At 55.4% G+C, this 17,544-nt stretch overlaps 2 protein-coding genes across 6 annotated transcripts in view; one reads left to right on the top strand and one right to left on the bottom strand.

The window, feature by feature from the left end:
- The window catches only part of TELO2 (telomere maintenance 2), a 12,523-nt gene extending 4,092 nt beyond the window's left edge, over positions 1-8,431 (bottom strand). The window contains exons 1-16 of one of the 3 annotated variants that reach the window (XM_019648635.1): positions 8,110-8,431; positions 7,460-7,570; positions 7,235-7,363; positions 6,208-6,485; positions 4,921-4,989; positions 4,476-4,623; positions 4,007-4,109; positions 3,691-3,759; positions 3,399-3,540; positions 3,176-3,312; positions 2,601-2,680; positions 2,280-2,381; positions 1,819-1,907; positions 1,510-1,601; positions 1,110-1,226; positions 11-1,008 (exon numbers count right to left, since the gene is read on the bottom strand). In XM_019648635.1, coding sequence (XP_019504180.1) covers positions 655-1,008; positions 1,110-1,226; positions 1,510-1,601; positions 1,819-1,907; positions 2,280-2,381; positions 2,601-2,680; positions 3,176-3,312; positions 3,399-3,540; positions 3,691-3,759; positions 4,007-4,109; positions 4,476-4,623; positions 4,921-4,989; positions 6,208-6,485; positions 7,235-7,363; positions 7,460-7,569 — 2,019 coding nt within the window. In that variant the 5' untranslated portion in view covers position 7,570; positions 8,110-8,431 and the 3' untranslated portion in view covers positions 11-654. Of the gene's footprint in view, positions 1-10; positions 1,009-1,109; positions 1,227-1,509; positions 1,602-1,818; positions 1,908-2,279; positions 2,382-2,600; positions 2,681-3,175; positions 3,313-3,398; positions 3,541-3,690; positions 3,760-4,006; positions 4,110-4,475; positions 4,624-4,920; positions 4,990-6,207; positions 6,486-7,234; positions 7,571-8,109 lie in introns of those variants that run through there. The other 2 variants (XM_019648636.1, XM_019648634.1) reach the window with 2 other exon arrangements.
- A 113-nt stretch (positions 8,432-8,544) lies between these two features.
- Positions 8,545-17,538, top strand: PTX4 (pentraxin 4). Of its 3 annotated transcripts, none has more exons than XM_019648639.1 (4): positions 8,545-8,625; positions 12,356-12,431; positions 13,170-13,803; positions 15,910-17,538. In XM_019648639.1, exons 3-4 carry the CDS (start codon positions 13,191-13,193, stop codon positions 16,548-16,550), a joined length of 1,254 nt encoding a protein of 417 aa, XP_019504184.1. In that variant the 5' UTR covers positions 8,545-8,625; positions 12,356-12,431; positions 13,170-13,190; the 3' UTR covers positions 16,551-17,538. The 3 variants fall into 3 exon arrangements, with proteins under 3 accessions (XP_019504184.1, XP_019504183.1, XP_019504182.1); XM_019648638.1 differs by lacking the exon at positions 8,545-8,625 and adding an exon at positions 10,960-10,995; XM_019648637.1 differs by lacking the exon at positions 8,545-8,625 and having other exon boundaries at positions 11,641-12,431.
- Positions 17,539-17,544: the final 6 nt, after the last annotated feature.

Genomic DNA, 17,544 nt, shown 5'->3' with positions numbered 1-17,544 from the left:
TGCCCCCCACCTCACAGGAAAGGTAATACAGTTCTGACCCAGGCTACACGTGGGTGGGCTCTGCTGCACATGCAAGTGAAAGAAGCCAGACCCGGGAGGCCATATGTGTGACCTCCCTTATAGGAATCACCCCGAACAGGCCAATCCACAGAGGCCAAGAGTGGACGGGTGGATACAGGGCTGCGGGGGGATGGGGGGGTGGGGGAGTGCTCTCGGCTGTGATGCAAGATGTTCTGAAAGTAGACAGATGTGACAGTCATACAGCACTGAACGTACCAAATGCCACTGAACCATAAACATAAAAATGTGAATTGTTTTTCACTGTTGTCTTAGTCTTTGCTTAACTCTGGCAAAATACACGTTAACATACCATCTTAACCACTGTTAAGTGCACAGTTCAGAGGCATGAAGTATTGGGTTGTCGGAAATGTCATGACATATTTTTCTATGGTTTTCATTGCAAAAATGCGTCATGACTTTTCCGACAGCCCTACATTCATGTTGTTGTGCGACCGTCACCACCATCTGTCTCCAGAACTTCTTCAGCTTCCCAAAATAAACCTCTGTCCCCACTAAACACTCACTCCCCAGCACCCCCAGCCCCTGGCACCCACCATTCTACTTTGTCTCTAGGTTTCGACTCCTCCAGGGACCTCACATTAGTGGAATCATACAGCATTTATCTTTTTGTGACTGGTTTATTTCACTGAGCATCACGTCCTCCAAGTTCACCCACTCTGTAGCAGGTGTCAGAATTTCCTTCCTTTTGATCCGACAGACACTGGTCCAGCGACAAGGGACTTGAGCAGCCTCTGGTCCCACCCACATAGACTTTGGCAAACACCTACCCCCCCTCCAGGGCTTTGCGCCAGGCCTGTCCCCTGCATTAGGACAGCATGGACCTGACAAGTGGAACAGGGACCCCGGGGCACTCACGTCCAGAATGTCCATGCGCTGCCGGAGGCTGTAGTTGACGGTGTAGAACTGTGACGTCAGATACTCCGCCACCTGAGATGAGAGGCTGCTGAGGTTCACAACCCCGCAGGTGGGGCCCCAACACAGACACTACCCAGGGGCACAACCTCAGCACCACAGCTGCTGAGACTCACCCGGGCTGGGTCTGTAACCGTGACGGCCACCAGGGCTCTCTGGCGCAGCCCCTCGAATCCCACCACACTCGTCTTCTCCTCCAGGTGCAGGAGCACCTTGGCCAGCTCCACACTCACCTATATACCGGGGTCAAAGCACCTTCAGCCCCTCGACCTGCCCGGGCCCCTCGCAGCCCTCAGCCTTCCTTACGATGGAAAGGACACATCTCAGAATGCCCGGGACCCCACACGCCTTCTACCTCCCATCCCAGTGAAGTCCCCAGTGACAGGCCTCCTGGGGAGACACAGTGCCACTGAGGCAACACACAAGCCAGACTAGGTTTCCTCATGGCACACATTTCTCTTAGGACATGGCCCACCTACCATGACCCTGAAAGCCCAGCCCCCCCTACCCACTCACCTCCCGCGTGGCAGCCGGGCTCCTGAAGACCAGCCCCTCAAGGGCCTGCAGGGCCGCCTCCCAGCGCTCCCAGTCCTCAGATGTGGTCAGGGCTGCACAGAACCCAGATGGGCCTCCGTGAGTTCTCAGCCCTGACCTTGACCATGGCAGAGCCAGCAACCAGGGTCTGGGCACTGGGCAGAAGGCAGGTGAACCCCCGGGACATGGACAGGTCCCACAGCCCAGCCACCCCAGGCCACGGATGTGCTCGGGGCTGGGGCCTCGCTTGCAGGGCTCTTGGTGGGGCCCATGCCGTGACTGGAGGCCCACCTTCCACACAGTCCCGGATGTACATGGGTGCCTTGCTGTTCTTCAGCTCTCGGTCCCCCGACATGTCGTAGGGGACAAACTCGTCATCACTGGGGAAGAAGCACAGACACATGGGGCCTGCTGGTTGCCCGGGAGCAGACAAAAGGCAGAGAGCCTGAGAGCTGAGGCTGGGCACCCTCCACCACCAGCCTTGACCAGGACAAGCTCCTGAGTCACTGAAATTCACCCCCCAGTCCCTGAAGCTTCAGGAATAGCTGACAGGCTAAGGCTATAGTGGAACTGAGCCCTTCCACACTGGTTTTCATATTGGAGAAAGACTGGACAGCACTCAGAGCCAGCACGGCCCTACGAGCTGACCCATTATCTTGAAATGGGCCCATCAGCCCTCACGCTCACCTGGTGGCCTCTGACACCAGTACAGGCCTGCCCCACACCTCCTTGGCACCTTCCCGCCAACCTACCTGTCAAGCTCAGAGTCAGAGCCCTCCAGCCGTGCCTGGGGGACTCCACCATCCACGGTCTCTTTGTCAGGGGTCTCTGCTGCAGCTGGAGTAACAGATGGGCTTTGGGGAAATAAGGAAGAACCCTTCAGGGACATCCCACATGAGTTTCTGGTCCCAGAAACTGCACTTCCTAAGGAAAGTCTCCTTCCACCCCCACCCTTGTCTTCTTAAGCTTGTCTCAACAACCTGAATCCAGGATGATGAGACAGTGTAACATGCGCACAGGAACCACCCCCACCTGGCCAACCATGCCCAGAGCTCAGGATGGGGACACCTCACCCCGCCTCCAAGGGGCTGTCATTTGCAGGGCAGGGGGTGGCCAACGCCAGCATCTCGCAGCTCAGTTCATCCTCTTCATACTGCAAAGCAGAAGAGCTGGAGTCGGCTGGGACAGGAGCGGCAGAGCCAGGGCCCCCCCAAGGTCCTCCCATCGCCGCCCCCAGTCTGTATACCTCCAGCCTCTAACAGCCAGAGCCTTTCCAGAGCAACTTTCTAAGTCTCCACATCAGCAGAGGGCCCCACCCCTCCTAAAGGAGCTGAGAATCCCCTGGAACAGAGCGGAAGTGGCAATACCCCCAAAGATGTCCCAGGGAGCTCAGGAGACAGAAAGGAGGGGATACCTAGGATGGCCTGAGAGTTAAACACCCAGGGATCCGCCTGGGGGATGTGCTAGGTCACAGCCGAGGGGCTACACCACCACGCCCCTCTCATCTGTGACCCTTAGCAGGGCCCCCAAGGCCGATTCAACACCAACGGGCAGATGCTTCATGGGCTGGCACCCAGGAAGGTGAGGTGACATGGGGGCTGGAGCGACAGCAGCTTGGGGAGACCACGCAGGCACAATCCTCGCTCACCTGGAACTTCAGGGGAGGCCCTTCAGGGTGGATCCGGGCACTGGCCACCTCGGCCACGATCATGCCCAGACGGCGCACAGCGGGCAGGCTGCTGTCCAGGCGGCACTTCACTCCTGCCATCAGGCTGGCCAGCAACTCTGGAGGCACCAAGGTATGCACGCTGAGCGCAGGGGACGGGTGGAGGCACGGGGACTGGGATGGGGAGCCCGAGCCACCCACTCACCATCCCGGCTGTCCCGGAGCTCCGCATCCCTCAGGTGCGCCAGGCAGATGAGGACAGCCTTGCTGATGTAGCGCTGCTGTGGCAGGGGTGCGTGGCGGACAGCACTGCTGCTGCCCCACGTGTCCAGGAGCTCCTTTAGGGCCTGGCGGACAGCACCCCCCACCGCCCGGCCTGGTCAGACACCCCCTCCCACCTCCCCTCCATCCCAGGCAGGAACATGCTCCTTCCCTGTCCCAGCAGAAGGTAGTCGATCCTGGGATGAGGCAGGGACTGAAAGCCAGACAGGACTTACCTGTACGAGGAGCAGGCGCCGCTGGCTGTCCATGGCCAGGTACCCCAGCAGGCTCTGCAGCACAGGCGTCTGCGACAGAAGCCAGGCATCCTGTCATTGCCACGAGGCACATACCACCCACCTGGCCGCCTGCCTGGCAAGGGGAGCCCGGAGGACTGAAGCCCGTCTTTCCAGCAGTCCCAGAGTGGCAACGGGTCTGGCCAGAACGACAGTGATGTTTCCCAAGCAACAGAGCACTGCTCCAGCTCCACTTACTACAGCCATTTCTCTGGGCCCTGAGGCAGCCCGCAGCCCACAGCCTCACCCACGCGCTCACCGCATGTCTGTACTGCAGGAACAGAAGTTTCTGCGTCATCACAAACTGGGCCTTCTTATTCTTCATCACCAGGTTCCCCAACAGTCTCGAGAGGACTTCAGGCCTGTGAGGCACAATGTGGGGAAGAGGGAATCTCAACAGACTGGGCTGGCCCCGCGGCTCCACACTTCCCACAGTGGGGGGGCCTGGGCAAGTGCTTCAACTCCGAGTCAGTCTGATCCTTCCTCTTCCCGGTAAACATGGAAACCAGGGAGAGCCCAGCACCTCAGTGCGAGAGGACGTCCCTTCCCTCTCTGAGCACGTCCAGGGTTGAATGCTTCACCTAGAGCTGGGGCAGCCAGCCTTTCCTGTGACCGGCCAAGAGCCAACTACATACAAAGAGAGGGCAGGTGCGGTATCGTCTGGATCCCCACCTCCCGCCTTCCTGAAAGACAAGTGTTTGCAGCGGGAAGGGTGCCTCGCTTCTTACCCGGGGGTGGCCTCCACGAGCCCTGTCAGCACAGCCTCCGTGGCCCGGTCAGGCACGCACTCAACCAGGCGCCAGCAGACCCGCTGCCAGAGGCAGCTGCCCTGGGTGAGCACAGTCAGCCGGGGCACCAGCACACCCAGGATTTCCTCTGAGGGAAAGCGCAGAGGAGGCCCGGAGACCGGGGTCATGGAGCGCACGGGGTCTATAGCCCACAGGCCCACCGGTTGCATAGCCAACCCCCCTCCGAGGGGCCCAGGACAGCTGGCATCAGCCCACCCAGGGCCAGGCCCAGGCAAGGAGACTGTTGCTGCTTCCAGACACACAATGATGCTTCCCACATCCACCAGGGAACCACGATGCCCGCCCCCTCCCAGGGCAGCCATCAGGAGGGACGGAGAGAGGACCAGGATATGCTGCAGCTTCTCCCCAGACAGGAATCACTCACTCTGCCTCCCATGGACACAGGCTTTCCCGAGGACCTGAGACATGAAGGAGACGGAGCAGTCCAAGCCGCCTGGGACAGGAAGGAAAACGAGACTTTAAAAGAGGGCGGTGGCAAGAACACCTGTCACATGGGGACATACCTTGTTCCTGGGCAGGTGGACCCCGTGTTGTAAAAATGCCAATTCATTCAATCCATCTAACCAAAATCTTAATAGAATTGTTTCTAACTCGAAGAGTCAAACATAATAACTGTTTAAAAAGCTTTACACATATTTGCCCACTTAATCATCACAATGATCCTCTGAAGTAGGGACGAGTATGGTGGCACCAAGAGGAGAAGCACCAAAAGGGGCCCGGCTGAGGCAGTCAGCTACACGTCGGGGCACGTGGGGCTCTCAGCTGCCCACAGGGAGGCAGGGAAGAAACGAGGGGCCAAGGAGAGGGTGTGGCAGTGCCAGCTCAACTAGAAGATCCAGCACGATGGAGCTGACCAGGGACCCACACATGATGGAAACGCAGTGTTTGTAATCTGAGATTGTGCACAGCCACGCACAGTGAAGTAGACTAGATACATTCTGGATACATTTGGAACATCCTGGGGCATTACCCAGCAGCCTGGCTGGATAAACGCAGGCACCTTGTCTCACCGTGGCTCCCTCCCCCTGGATGGTGATAACACCTCCCTCAAGGACGGTCCCAGAACTACAGGAAGCAACACACGTGAAAGGTCTCGGGCAGCACCTGGCATGGTGCCTGCTCCACAGCCTCAGCTGCTAGAGTGCTGGACATGTCCGGGCGAGACACTTGCCCCCACCACTGATATTCCAAAGTCTTTGTGATGAGAGGGTAAGCAAGAAGCCACTCCCATAGTGCCCCCCACCCCCAGACACCCAAGTTGACTGGTGACAAAGACACTGGACAAGGGCAAGTGAACGCTGGCCAACAGGCAAGTGAGATGGACACTCATGACGGTAAGAGCTCCAGTTTTCAGACCATGGACAGTCCCACCGATGCTAAATGAAGTCCCAGCAGCGAGCAGCCCCATCCAGCCGGCTTCACCAATGTCCACCCCAGAACTGAAGAAATCAAGGGGTCAGCTCCATTCCAAGGTCACCAGCCGAGAAGTAGGTGAAACTTGAGGGTGTGGGCTGCTACCACCCCAAACTGGAGACAACTTCTGACCCACCAATGGTCAGAGACTGCAAAGTCCCCAGAGGCCAGGGAGGGAGGGGAGGGATGGCGGCCTGAACAAACAGTTGGAAGGAGGACACTTCAGAGGGGCCCTCACCTCGGAGAGAGTCCACCACCGCCTGCAGCGCCCGCACGACCTCCTCGCCAAGCAGAGAGAAGTAGTTCTGGGGGAAGAACTCGGCCAGGTTCTCGCGCTGCAGACAGTTGCCCAGGCGGTCAGGCAAGCCCACCACCTTGGTGACGAGCGCCTCCTGGAGCAGGGGGAAGGCCAGCTCCGTCTGCTGCCAGCACTGCCCCTCCATCACAGCAGCCATCCTGCCCTCCTTCAGGAACCGGGCCAGCAGATGTGCCATCTTCATCAGACGGAAGCTGGGGCTGAACCAAGAGCAGGTGTGATGGGCAGAGCCCCAAGCCATCTCCATCTTCAGCACCCTCAGCTCAAAGGAGTAGCAACAGCCATCATTAAACAGGTAATTCCAACAGCTTAATTGGAGCTTACATCCTGCACATTCATTGAAAGGAAAAGTATTTAAATCTCGCTGCTACGTCACCACAATTACTAGTGGAACGCGAGCACCTGCTGAGTCCAGCGCAGCCTCCCCGCCTTGGCATCACACTGGACACCACTGCCCTCTCCTGGCAGTGCTTTTCACATGGTGCTTGCTTTTTTTTAATCACAACAACCACTGAAAACCCAGCTTCGCAAGGACAAGGACTCATGAGCCCTGATGTGGAATCTGAGAAGGACCTCGAGCGAGGTATCCGTGAGCTTGCTGTGGTTCCCAGGTGCCTCACAGCAGAGCTGGGAGCCACAGGGTGAAGGAGAGAGCCCAAGAGGATGGCGATGCCCACTGCCACCCATGTCACCTCAGTCTGGAGCTAACCCACTGCCTTAGCCACAGGGGACATGAACACTCCAGCTCCTTTCCTTCGCCTACACATCAGGGACAGAACAGAGCGCAAGAGATTAACACAATCTCTTGTGTTAATGTAAATCCACTGCAGAGATTAACACAAACCGCTTTTAATTTTAAGGTGCTCTACCATTGGTTTGCAATCCATCAGGCCATGCTTATGCTTCAGATGTGACAAGTGACCCCATAATCAGACCCAGCTCCACTCACCTGGCAGCGCCCTCAAAGGCCTCCATCAGCACCAGGAAGGCTTGATCGGCCGGGCCCCGCAGGAAGAAGCTAGCCCACAGCTCCTCCAGCTGGCCATTGGGGAGCAGCTCCAGCCAGTCTGGGCTCAGCTTGCCAACAAGATATCTGAGAAAGGCAGAAAAGTGGACCCTGGCAAACTCCTCCTGCTCCCCAGGAAGGGCGGGGTTCTCCGTTTCACCGAGATACCGCTTCAGGGACCCCAGGGTGGAGAAGATGCGGCCACCATCCTCAGAAGATGAAAGGGTATGAACAGCTTCCCGCACGGTAAGTCGGACCGAAGACAGCACTGGATCCATCCTGTTAACAGGAAAGGACCTGAGAAGTGCAGGCGCAAGGGGCACCCACGGGACCCAGTCTAGGACAAGGAAGCATATTTCACATACTCCCAGAAACTTCTGGCCTCCTATTAAGTTTCCTGGGGACCCCATGCCTTCTCACCCCTGCTGTCACCCAGCAGTATCCACCCTCCAGCATCTGTCATGGTTTCCACCAAGAGTCCATTTCAGGCCCTGAGGCCCTCCATGACTCCCTCTACAGTAGGGCAACCTGCCCAGGGACACGTGCCAATAGCTGGAGACATCTTCAGTTGTCATAACTAGAAGTGGCAGGGGCCAGGGATGCTAGTAAACATCCCATATACACAGGGCAGACCCCACAACAGGGGATTATCCCAGCCAAATGTCAACAGTGCCGAAGCCGGGAGACCCTGGTCTAGAGGTATCCAATCAATGCACTTCCAGCTCCCTGATGCAGCCAAACTCCCTTCCTTCCCAGAAACCACAGCAGTCTGTGGATAGTATTTATTTCCGGTGGGACGCCCCTGCAAGACTGAGTACCTTTAAGTAGGCACCTGTCACCAGTGCACCCAACCACTTGATAAGGGGCCCGAGAGTGTCCCCAGGAGCCTGGGGGCTCCTGCCCCAGCCGGGTCTAGGCGGGCTCCGATATGCGGTGTACAGGCCGGTTAACAAGCCAGCGATGGGCCTGTCCCACGCCCCCTCCCCAGCGTGCGTCCAGATCCCACCTCGTGGCGTGACGGGAGGGGGCCTCGTGGGACTGGAGTGGATCTCAGGGACCGGAGGCGAAATTCCGGCAGTGGGCAGGGGCCTCGGGGCGGCGCGCAACCCCGCGGTCACAGGAGTGGCTGCGGCGAGCTCAGGCCCCGCCCCGCCGCTGCCGACCCGCCGCCGATTCGCTACGGGGCGCCGAGGCCCAGCTCCACGCTGGGTTCCCAGCGCGCGCGGGCGCGGAGCACGAGATCCCAGGGCCCCCTCAGATATGCCGCCGAATTTTTTTGAGCCTGTGGGCCCGGCCCCCGCTGACCGATCGTGACGAATCTGCGGCTAAGCCAGGTAGCCGGAAGAGGCGCGGGGCAGGGGGGCGGGGACTGTAGGGGCGTCATGCCCCATGCAGGCTGGTTCGCGTTCCCCCACTTGGCTCCAAGCCGGGTTCCTCAGCGCTCAGATGGTCCGCCCTTCCCTCTGCCTCGGTCACCATCTTTCCCGGAGTGCTCTCCAGCCCTACCTACGCTCCGGAGCCCCAATTCTCTCCCGATCGCCACGCGTGCGCGCCTCCACAATACCTGCTGAGCTAGGCCCTCGTGTCCGGCTTCGCTCTCCTTCCCCGAGGCAAGACCCTGCTCTCCCGGAGCTACGACCCTTACAGGGAAACGCACCATGGACAAGGAAGCTGCATCAGCGGGGATGGTTTCGGGGATTCATGGATGCAGCGGTGTAAATGAGGCAGGGTCCTGGAATAGGAGGGGCTGCACGTTCAGCACGTGACCACCAGCCGCAGGTGGCTATGAAATTAGCTGAAATCAATAAAGGGCTCGATAGCCCCCTGTGGCTAGTGGTTGCCATAATGCATAGCGCAGGTATGGACGCTTCCGTCTTGGCAGAAACTCCTACTGGCAGCATCGGGGAGTGATCTGGGAAAACCTCACAGAGACGCCATTTCAGCCTAGACGGTCCTTCGGGGGGAAATCCTGGAAACATTTATTCATTCACCATACACTAATTAAAAGCCAGCTGCGTGCAGCAACACTCTTCCAGGTCAGAGAATGAAGCAGACAGATAAAGTCCCTTCTCACATATCAGGGAGACAAATACAGTTCATGCGCAATATGCCAGATGGGAAATAGTGATAAGAAAAATTCAGCGGGGTGAGAAAATGAGTGACCCAGGGCAGTCTCATTTTAAACCGTCCACTCTGGGTGCAGTTAGGAGAGTGGACGGTAGGGGGCACCCGTAGGTGCAAGGAGCCCAGCTGGGCTGCTGATGTATAAAGAAAGACAGGTGTGAACCAGGTGGTGAGAACCGCTGGCTGCCCTGAGATGTTTCTGTGGAGTAGAGCTGATGGGTTGGATGTGGGATGTGACAGGCATCGAGGAGTGGAGGATAATGCCTTCCTGGGACTCTGGGAATTCCTCTCAGTCCACGTCTGTATTAGAGCTACTGCAGTCACCCATTCTTTATTTCCCTATTTTCTGATCATCCAGTAACTTCTCACAAAACTGCACAAAAGATAAATTTCTTAAGCCTGAAAAGTGCCTTTATTCTTTGAACCAGGTCAATTTACATTTGAACTAGAGGCACAATTTTAAATGAAAATCACTTTAACTCAGAAATATTAAGGTTTGTTGGGCCCGCCGAGTGGTGCTGGTTAAGAGCTGGCTTGGGACACCAGCTCTGAGCATCAGGGCCCTGGTTAGAATCCCACATTAGGGCCAGTGACGCTGCACTCTCTACAGCTAAGATGGTGAACAACAGCTGGACCTGGAGCTGGGCTGCCATGAGTCCCCGGCGACAGCATAGGCTGCAATGAGGCTGCAGTGGGCTGCCGTAAAGCTACTGTGAGTGGCTGGCAGCCAGCGTGAGCTGCCGTGAGCGGCCGTCCACTGGCCGGCGACTAATCTGCCTCACCCGGGAAGAGCGCAATAATAATACCGACATGGGCCAATGAAGCGACGTCCTCCACAACTAGACTGAAGAACAAAAGGACAGCAACTTGTCTGTTCCCCTTTCCCGATTCCCCAACGCTGTTCCCCTCCTCCAATTCCCCAATAAAATCTTTACAAAAAAAAAAAAAGAAATATTAAGGTTTGCTCCTCTGTCTTTGGCAGCCAGCACTGCTACTGAGATAGCCAACAGTTTTCTGGCAAAAGTCTCAATCATCCCTATGTGACCAGGTTTTCTCTCTGGACATATGAGGTTTGACAATTAAGTTAGCGAATTTGTTGCAACGATGTTGCTAAACTTTTTTGATATCAGAGGGATTATTCATTATGAATTTGTACCAACTGGACAGTTAACGAAGTTTACTATTTGGAAGTGCTGAAAAGGCTGCATGAAAAAGTTAGATGACCTGAACTTTTCACCAACAATTCATGGCTCTCGCATCATTACAATGCACCAGCTCACAGCACTGTCTGTGAGGGACTTTTGAGCCAGTAAACAAATAACTATATTGGAACACCCTCCCTACTCACCTGATCTGGCCCCCAATGACTTCTTTCTTTACCTGAAGATAAAGGAAATATTGAAAGGAAGACATCTTCATGACATTCAGGACATCAAGGATAATAACGATGACAGCTCTGATGGCCTTTCCAGAAAATGAGTCCCAAAATTGCTTTGAAGGGTGAACTAGGTGCTGGCGTCGGTGCATAGCTTTCCAAGGGGAGTACTTTGAGGGTGAACGTAGTGATATTCAGCAATGAGGTATGTAGCACTTTTTCTAGGATGAGTTCACGAACTTAATTGTAGGACCTCATATTTAGGATCTCCTTGTCCATGGGGTGCTGACACTTGACGAGAGGAACCTTGGGGTCAGCAGCCGTTTCCTTGACCCTGTTCTCTCTGGCATGTGGTCTGGAAAATAGTGGATGCCCTTGTCCTCGACACCTTCCTAGATTATCTTCCTAACAATTTCTTCCAACCCGTTTTCTTTAGTCTCACTCTACAGTTTCTTTTTGTTGGATTTATCTCAAATGTTATGTTTTCTCTCTTCATTTCCATCTCTTTGTCTTTTTGCCTAATTTCTGGGCAATTGCTATAACTTTGCCTTTCAGCTTTTCTGTTATTTTTATTGGAGGTGGGTCATAGATTTTATTTCCAAGATTAACCTCTCCCTTTCTGATTAGTCCACTTTTCATAGCATCCATTTCCCATTTCTTGCCGTGTGGACACAAGCTTTTCTCATCTTTCTGAGGGTATTGATTAGAACACTTTTGAGATTTTCCATGGCCCTCTGCATTGTCTCCTAGGTTCCTTTTCTGTTTAGGCAGATTTCTGTTGCTCCTGTCAGAAGTTTTCAAGTATCTGGTGATCCTTGGCTGAGCTTTCATATTAAGCAGGAGACAGTAAACAGCGATGGATGGGAGGGTGGGGGGGGGTCTACTGTACACCTGCAAAGACCTTTTTCCAAATAAGGTCCCATTCACAGGTATGGAGGTTAGGACTTGGACCTCTTTTATTGGGAGTCCCTATTCAGCTCACTACATAACCTGTTCCCCAAAATAAATTAAAGTGGCTCTCAATCCCATGTTCCTTGCCTTACCCAAGGGAGAGATGGCCTCACAGGACATGCTGTGCCTGGTGGGATGCTGGGCCCCACTGCAGACTTGGCTCTAAGGACTCCCTAGCCCCAGCCAAGTTCCCTCTCCTGCTTCGACTTCCTTTCGGTGGAAACATGAGTCCATGTGCTCCTGCTAAAGCAATCACCCATCTGCCTGTGAGCCTGCCAGAGCAGGCCTTCCACCCCGTAGAATTCTTTTCCAAAGAAACTGCATCTGTTTTAAACTTGTCTCCTTGGGAACTTCCATCTCTCCAGAGCCCATGGTCTGGAAGGCAAATGCCTTCCATTCGGTGGCAGGAAATACCCAACTCCCAGCCAGAGTCAGAGAAGGAAAACTTCTCCACCGAGAGCTGGAGGGAGCATGGGCTGAGGCAGGAGCACATAGCAAGCTGCTTCACCCTGCAGTCGGAGGCAACTCCTACTCCTCGTCCTTCTCAGAATGGGCAGCCCAGACAGGAAGACCCTGTCTTTCTTTCTTATTTTTGTGCCCGTATATCTGCACAGGGGTTTGTCGCAGGAAGCCGGCCCCGCAGTGCAAAGAAAACCGTTTTTCCAGAGGCTCCGCCGACTAGAGGATCAGGTAAGCATACCCAGGCTGTGGGGCAGTTGAGTTTTTTTAGATTGACAAGAGGGAAAGGACAGACATTACAGAAATGGAGTAGTGAGCATCGGTGGTGTGTGGCCACAGACGTGGAGTTTCTAGTTGTTCTTATCAGCTGATGTTATTTTCACCTATAGTTGGAAACCAGCAGAAAGGTTTCCTTGGCCCTGATCTGAATACAGCAAGGATTCTGACACGTAAGGATTGGGTGGGAGTCAGAGGCTGGGAGGGGGTGGGCAGCCCCCAGGGATGTGATTGAAAGTGTGCTGGGACCAGAAGGTGTGCTGAGGAGCAGACAAGGCAGCAATGCTAGGCATGAGGGTGAGGTCTCGGGTCCACTGTGGAGCAGGCGCCCCTGAATGGGTCTATAGCCAGTTCCTGAGTAGCCTGCATAGGTCGGGCCTGCATCAAGCACTCCCCACTTTGACCCCCACAAACAGCTCACGGAGCCCATCCTGGCATCTGTCCACTCATAGGGAGAAAACCCTGAGGGTCAGGGGTGAAGAGCTGGGGGCCAGACTATGAGCATGTAGCCTTCACTCCTCACAGTGCCGCAGAGTGACCTCGGGCTGTTCCCCCACTTCTGAGCTCACCTGTGATGGGGCTGGTTGAGGTGACCCACTGGCTGTCCGTAGGTGCCACAGAAGCACAGCAGGGAATACTTGTTCCGTAGCCTCCCCTGCCCCAGCCCCCATGGTTGCTGTTTTTCTCCTCCAGTTTCAGAGTTTCCAGGAGGTGATGTTAACACATCTGCAGGCCATTGCCAGCAACTACAATGTGTCCTACAACATTGACGCCCGGTTCCAGAGCCTAGCCCAAGGGAGCCAGGCCATGGCTCTGGCGGTCAATCAGTCCCAGGCCGCCATGCAGAGCGACCTGGGCCACCTCAAAACCTGGATGCGGAAGATGCATCGCAGAAGCCGGAAAGTGGATTCCAGGTTGCTCGCTTTGGGCGCCACCCTGAGTGAGAGGAGCCAGCAGCGTGCCCGGGAGAGGAAGGAGCAGGAGGCACAGAGGGAAACCCTGTCCAGCCTGGCCCTGGACATGAGGGCCCTACAGGACACGCTGGCTCGCCTGATGCACGTCGTCCAGAGCCAGGGCGCCAAACTAGACACGCTTGAGGAGAGGCTGCAGGTGGCTGGCCCTGGCACCACAGCCCCCGCCTGGCCTCCCGCCCAGCCTGAGCCACCAAGCCCAAGCGCCCCAAAGCTGCAGGGGACCAGGCAGGTGCTCAGAGCTTTGCTTGAGCCCAGGGACTCACCTCAGGACTTTGCTGACAATCTCCAAGGGACACGGGAGCACCCAGGCTCAGGTAGTCAGCGGTCATGGCCCCCTGAGAAACCAGGAGAGAGTAAGTACCATGGATCTGCCCTTCACTCATCCACCCCCACTTTCCCCCCTCACTTCCCCTGAGGCCTACAGTTCCCTCCAAAAAGCCTTCTCCCTGGGGCTATGTGGAGAGGATACTGGCTTCATGCCCCACATACCCTACCCTGGAAGAAAGGGGCCATCCAGGTGACAGCCAGTCTGCAGGTCCCCAGGAGGTCAGGCCACTCCTCTGCCTGGGCGTTAGGAGCGAATGCATACACATGACAGGGTGCTGCCTGGCAGTCAGTATGTGCCCACACCAAGCCAGGGACTGGCCTCCTCAGGGCCGGCAGGACCTCACCAATGCCCTTAGCCATCACCAGCATGCGCCCTCACTGCAGGACACTGGCTCAGCCAGCACCTCCGGGGAACTTGTGCCCACTCATGGAGGTCCCCGGGGCTTTGTAAAACTGGCTCTGATCTGCCAGGTGAGGGGTTCTCCGCTGCAGCACTGCTGACACTTGGGGCCAGGCAGTCCATAGTTGTGGGGGCCGTTCTAGGCACTGTAGGGTGTTTAGCAGCATTCCCAGCCTCCCCCTACTAGATGCCAGTTTGTCTTTAACTTTTATTTTTCATTAAGTTGATTCCTCTGTCTGAGGCCCCTCGAGTCCCTTAATCTGAAGCAATGTTTGTCTTCATCCTGGGGGCTCTAGTGGCCTCACCAATAAGACAGGCTGACCAGCTGACCTCAAGGAAACCACCAGTGCTCCCAGGAAATGAGGGGCTATAGGTTTGGGGCCCCCCAAAATTCAGACAACCAAAACTGTGTGCACACATTGCTAGATGTACCCTGAGGGCACAGTTCCCTCTGGTTGAGGATCACTGCCCTAGACTATGACAGGAGCCCCCAAGGCGGAGAGAGGAGCTGAGGGCCAGCCATAAAACGCTCGCCATCCACGAACCCAATGGACTGATGGGCTAAAAAAAGCATATTTCCCTGCTCTGCCCCCTGCCTGCCAATCAGAACCTTGGACAAGGTGCATCCACTGCAGGCCCACCCCTGCCCCACAGACTCTTTTGTCAGGCAGACCTGGCAAGAAGTCTGGTCAGCCGGACGTTGGTCCCCAAGGACATCTATGTCCTGATCCTGGGACCCTGTGGATATGTTACCTCATGTGGCAAAGAGGACTTTGCAGGTGTGGGAGATATATATATATATATATATATATATATATATATATATGTATATATATATATGTATATATATATATTTTTTTTTTTATTTTTTTTTTAGAAATTTTATTGGGGAATAGTGTGTTTTTCCAGGACCCATCAGCTCCAAGTCAAGTCGTTGTTTCAATCTAGTTGTGGAGGGCACATCTCAGTGGCCCATGTGGGAACTGAACTGGCAATCTTGGTGTTATGAACTTGCGCTCTAACCACCTGAGCTAACTGGCCGCCCCTGCAGATGTGATTTTGAGATGGGAGGTGATCCTGGATTATGGTGTAGGCCCAGTGTCATCACAGGGGTCCCTATAAGAGGAAGGCAGGAAGGTCAGGGTCAAAGGAGATGTGCTGAGGGAGCAGAGGTCAGGGGGATACACTTTGAAGATGGAGGAAGGGCCACAAGCCACAGATGTGGGTGTCTAGGAGCTGGAGAGGGTAGGAAGGGGCTTGCCTCCGGAGCCTCCAGAAGGAACCAGCCCTGCGGACACCATGATTCTAGCCCAGCGAGACCTATGTCAGACTTCTGACCTCCAGAACTGTAAGCTACTAAATCTGTGTTGTTTTGAGCCGCTGAGTTTGTGGAGGTTTGTTACAGCAGCCACAGGAAACCCATACAGAGGTTACCCTGGTGGTGAAGAGTGTCGTCTCAGGCCCACCCCTTAGCAAGGCACATTACTGCTGTCATTCTCCAGCCTTCCTGCCTGTCCGAAGGGGCCTGTTGTGTGTAAAGATAATGAGACACAACCCTCACAGTTAGTGCTTGATGGAGGCCAGCTGAGGGGTCTTAGGCCACCAACCTGGGGCAAAGGGCAGTGCCTGTAGCGTGGATGTTTCTGGAAGCTTCTGGCTATTTCTGGAACCTTCTAGATGTTTCTGGATGTCCTGGTGGTGCAGGGGCTGACTCTCTCCTCTCTGTTTCTAGTTTGCAACGTTGGCCCTGCACTCGTCTTCCCAAATGCCTCCACCAAAAATGTGGTCTTCCTCAGCCCTGGCTTCCCCTTAGGCCTTCGGGCCCTGTCTGTCTGCACCTGGGTCCGTACGGCCTCGGGCTACCTGGGCACGCTCCTCTCCTATGCCACTGAGGAGAATGACAACAAGCTGGTGTTACATGGCCGGGACTCCCTGGCCCCCGGCTCCATCCATTTTGTGATCGGAGACCCGGCCTTCAGGGAGCTGCCCCTGCAGCCACTACTGGACAGCCGGTGGCACCACGTGTGTGTCATCTGGACATCCATCCTGGGCAGGTACTGGCTCCATGTGGACCGCAGGCTAGTGGCCACAGGCTCCCGCTTCAGGGAGGGCTATGAGATCCCTCCTGGTGGGTCCCTGGTGCTGGGCCAGGAGCAAGACACCATGGGAGGTGAGTTTGACAGCTCCGAGGCCTTCGTGGGGAGTGTGGCAGGCCTGGCCATATGGGACCGTGTGCTGGTCCCCAGAGAAGTCTCACACCTTGCCATTGGGAAGGAGTTCCCACCAGGCGCCATTCTGACTCTGGCCAATGCCACATTAGTAGGTGGATTCGTGCAGAGGGTGAACTGCACCTGCCTAGAGCTCTGTCCATGAGGCCTTCTCACATAGGAGCTGTGGCCATGCTCTGGGCCAGCAAGAAAAGTAAGCCTCCAGCCATGCCTAGCCACCCCCGATCTCAGCATCAGCCGCTCCATGGAGGGCCCCCACCCAGACTGGGGAGTGAAGGGCAGGACACTGCCTCCAACCTGGGCCAGGCACACCTGCCATCTAACATAGCATGTGGGAATTCCATGAGGGGCATGGGGGATAAGAAAACATGGGGGAGGAGGAGAGAGGACAATGGGCAGAGCTGGGAGCCGGGATCCCTGAGAACCACATTCTTTCCCTTGCTGTGGCATCCTTACAGTTGCCTGCTCTGTAGTATGACATCATTTCAACAAGGCCTGACCTGGCCGGATGGGAGTACTGGACTCCCCGGGGCCTCTCCTCTGGGTGTGGGTTTGCAGCCATTATGGGCTGCTTTCTGGAGATTATATTTTCCTTGAAACTGCATAGGTGTCATGTGAACTGTCATCGCCCTCTCTCAAGGTGACTATGGAAGCTTCCCCTTGGGTGATCCTTGTTCTAGCATCTCATGAAAAGGACCAGAGAATACATTTCCTGGCCTCCAGTGCTATAGCCCCCCATTCACCAGGGGCCCTGGGGGTTCCCTCAAGGTCCTGTGATGGCTGGTGAGGCCACCAGAGCTGCCAGGAAAGGGGACCTGCAAAGAGCACAATTTATTCAGAAATAAGCATTAACAATAGACAGGCAATGTTTTTAAAGCATTTGGATTGGGGTGTAATTTACAAGCTATAAAATTCACCCATTTTAAGTGTACAGTTCAAAGATTTTCAGTAGATTTACCAAATTGTACAACCATCACCCCAGTCCAGCTTTAGAACATTTTCATTGCCCCTCCCCCAAAAAAATCATGCTAATTAGTATTCACTCCTATCCCTACCCCAGCCCTTTTCCCCAGCTCTGGCTACCACTGATCTATCTCTGTGGATTTGCCTGTTCTGGACATTTCACATAAATGGAATCA

Source organism: Hipposideros armiger, unplaced genomic scaffold, assembly GCF_001890085.2.
Source record: "Hipposideros armiger isolate ML-2016 unplaced genomic scaffold, ASM189008v1 scaffold_126, whole genome shotgun sequence".
NCBI lineage: Eukaryota > Metazoa > Chordata > Mammalia > Chiroptera > Hipposideridae > Hipposideros > Hipposideros armiger.
Note: the sequence above shows the minus strand (reverse complement) of the source record. Positions and strands in the feature narration are given on the sequence as shown.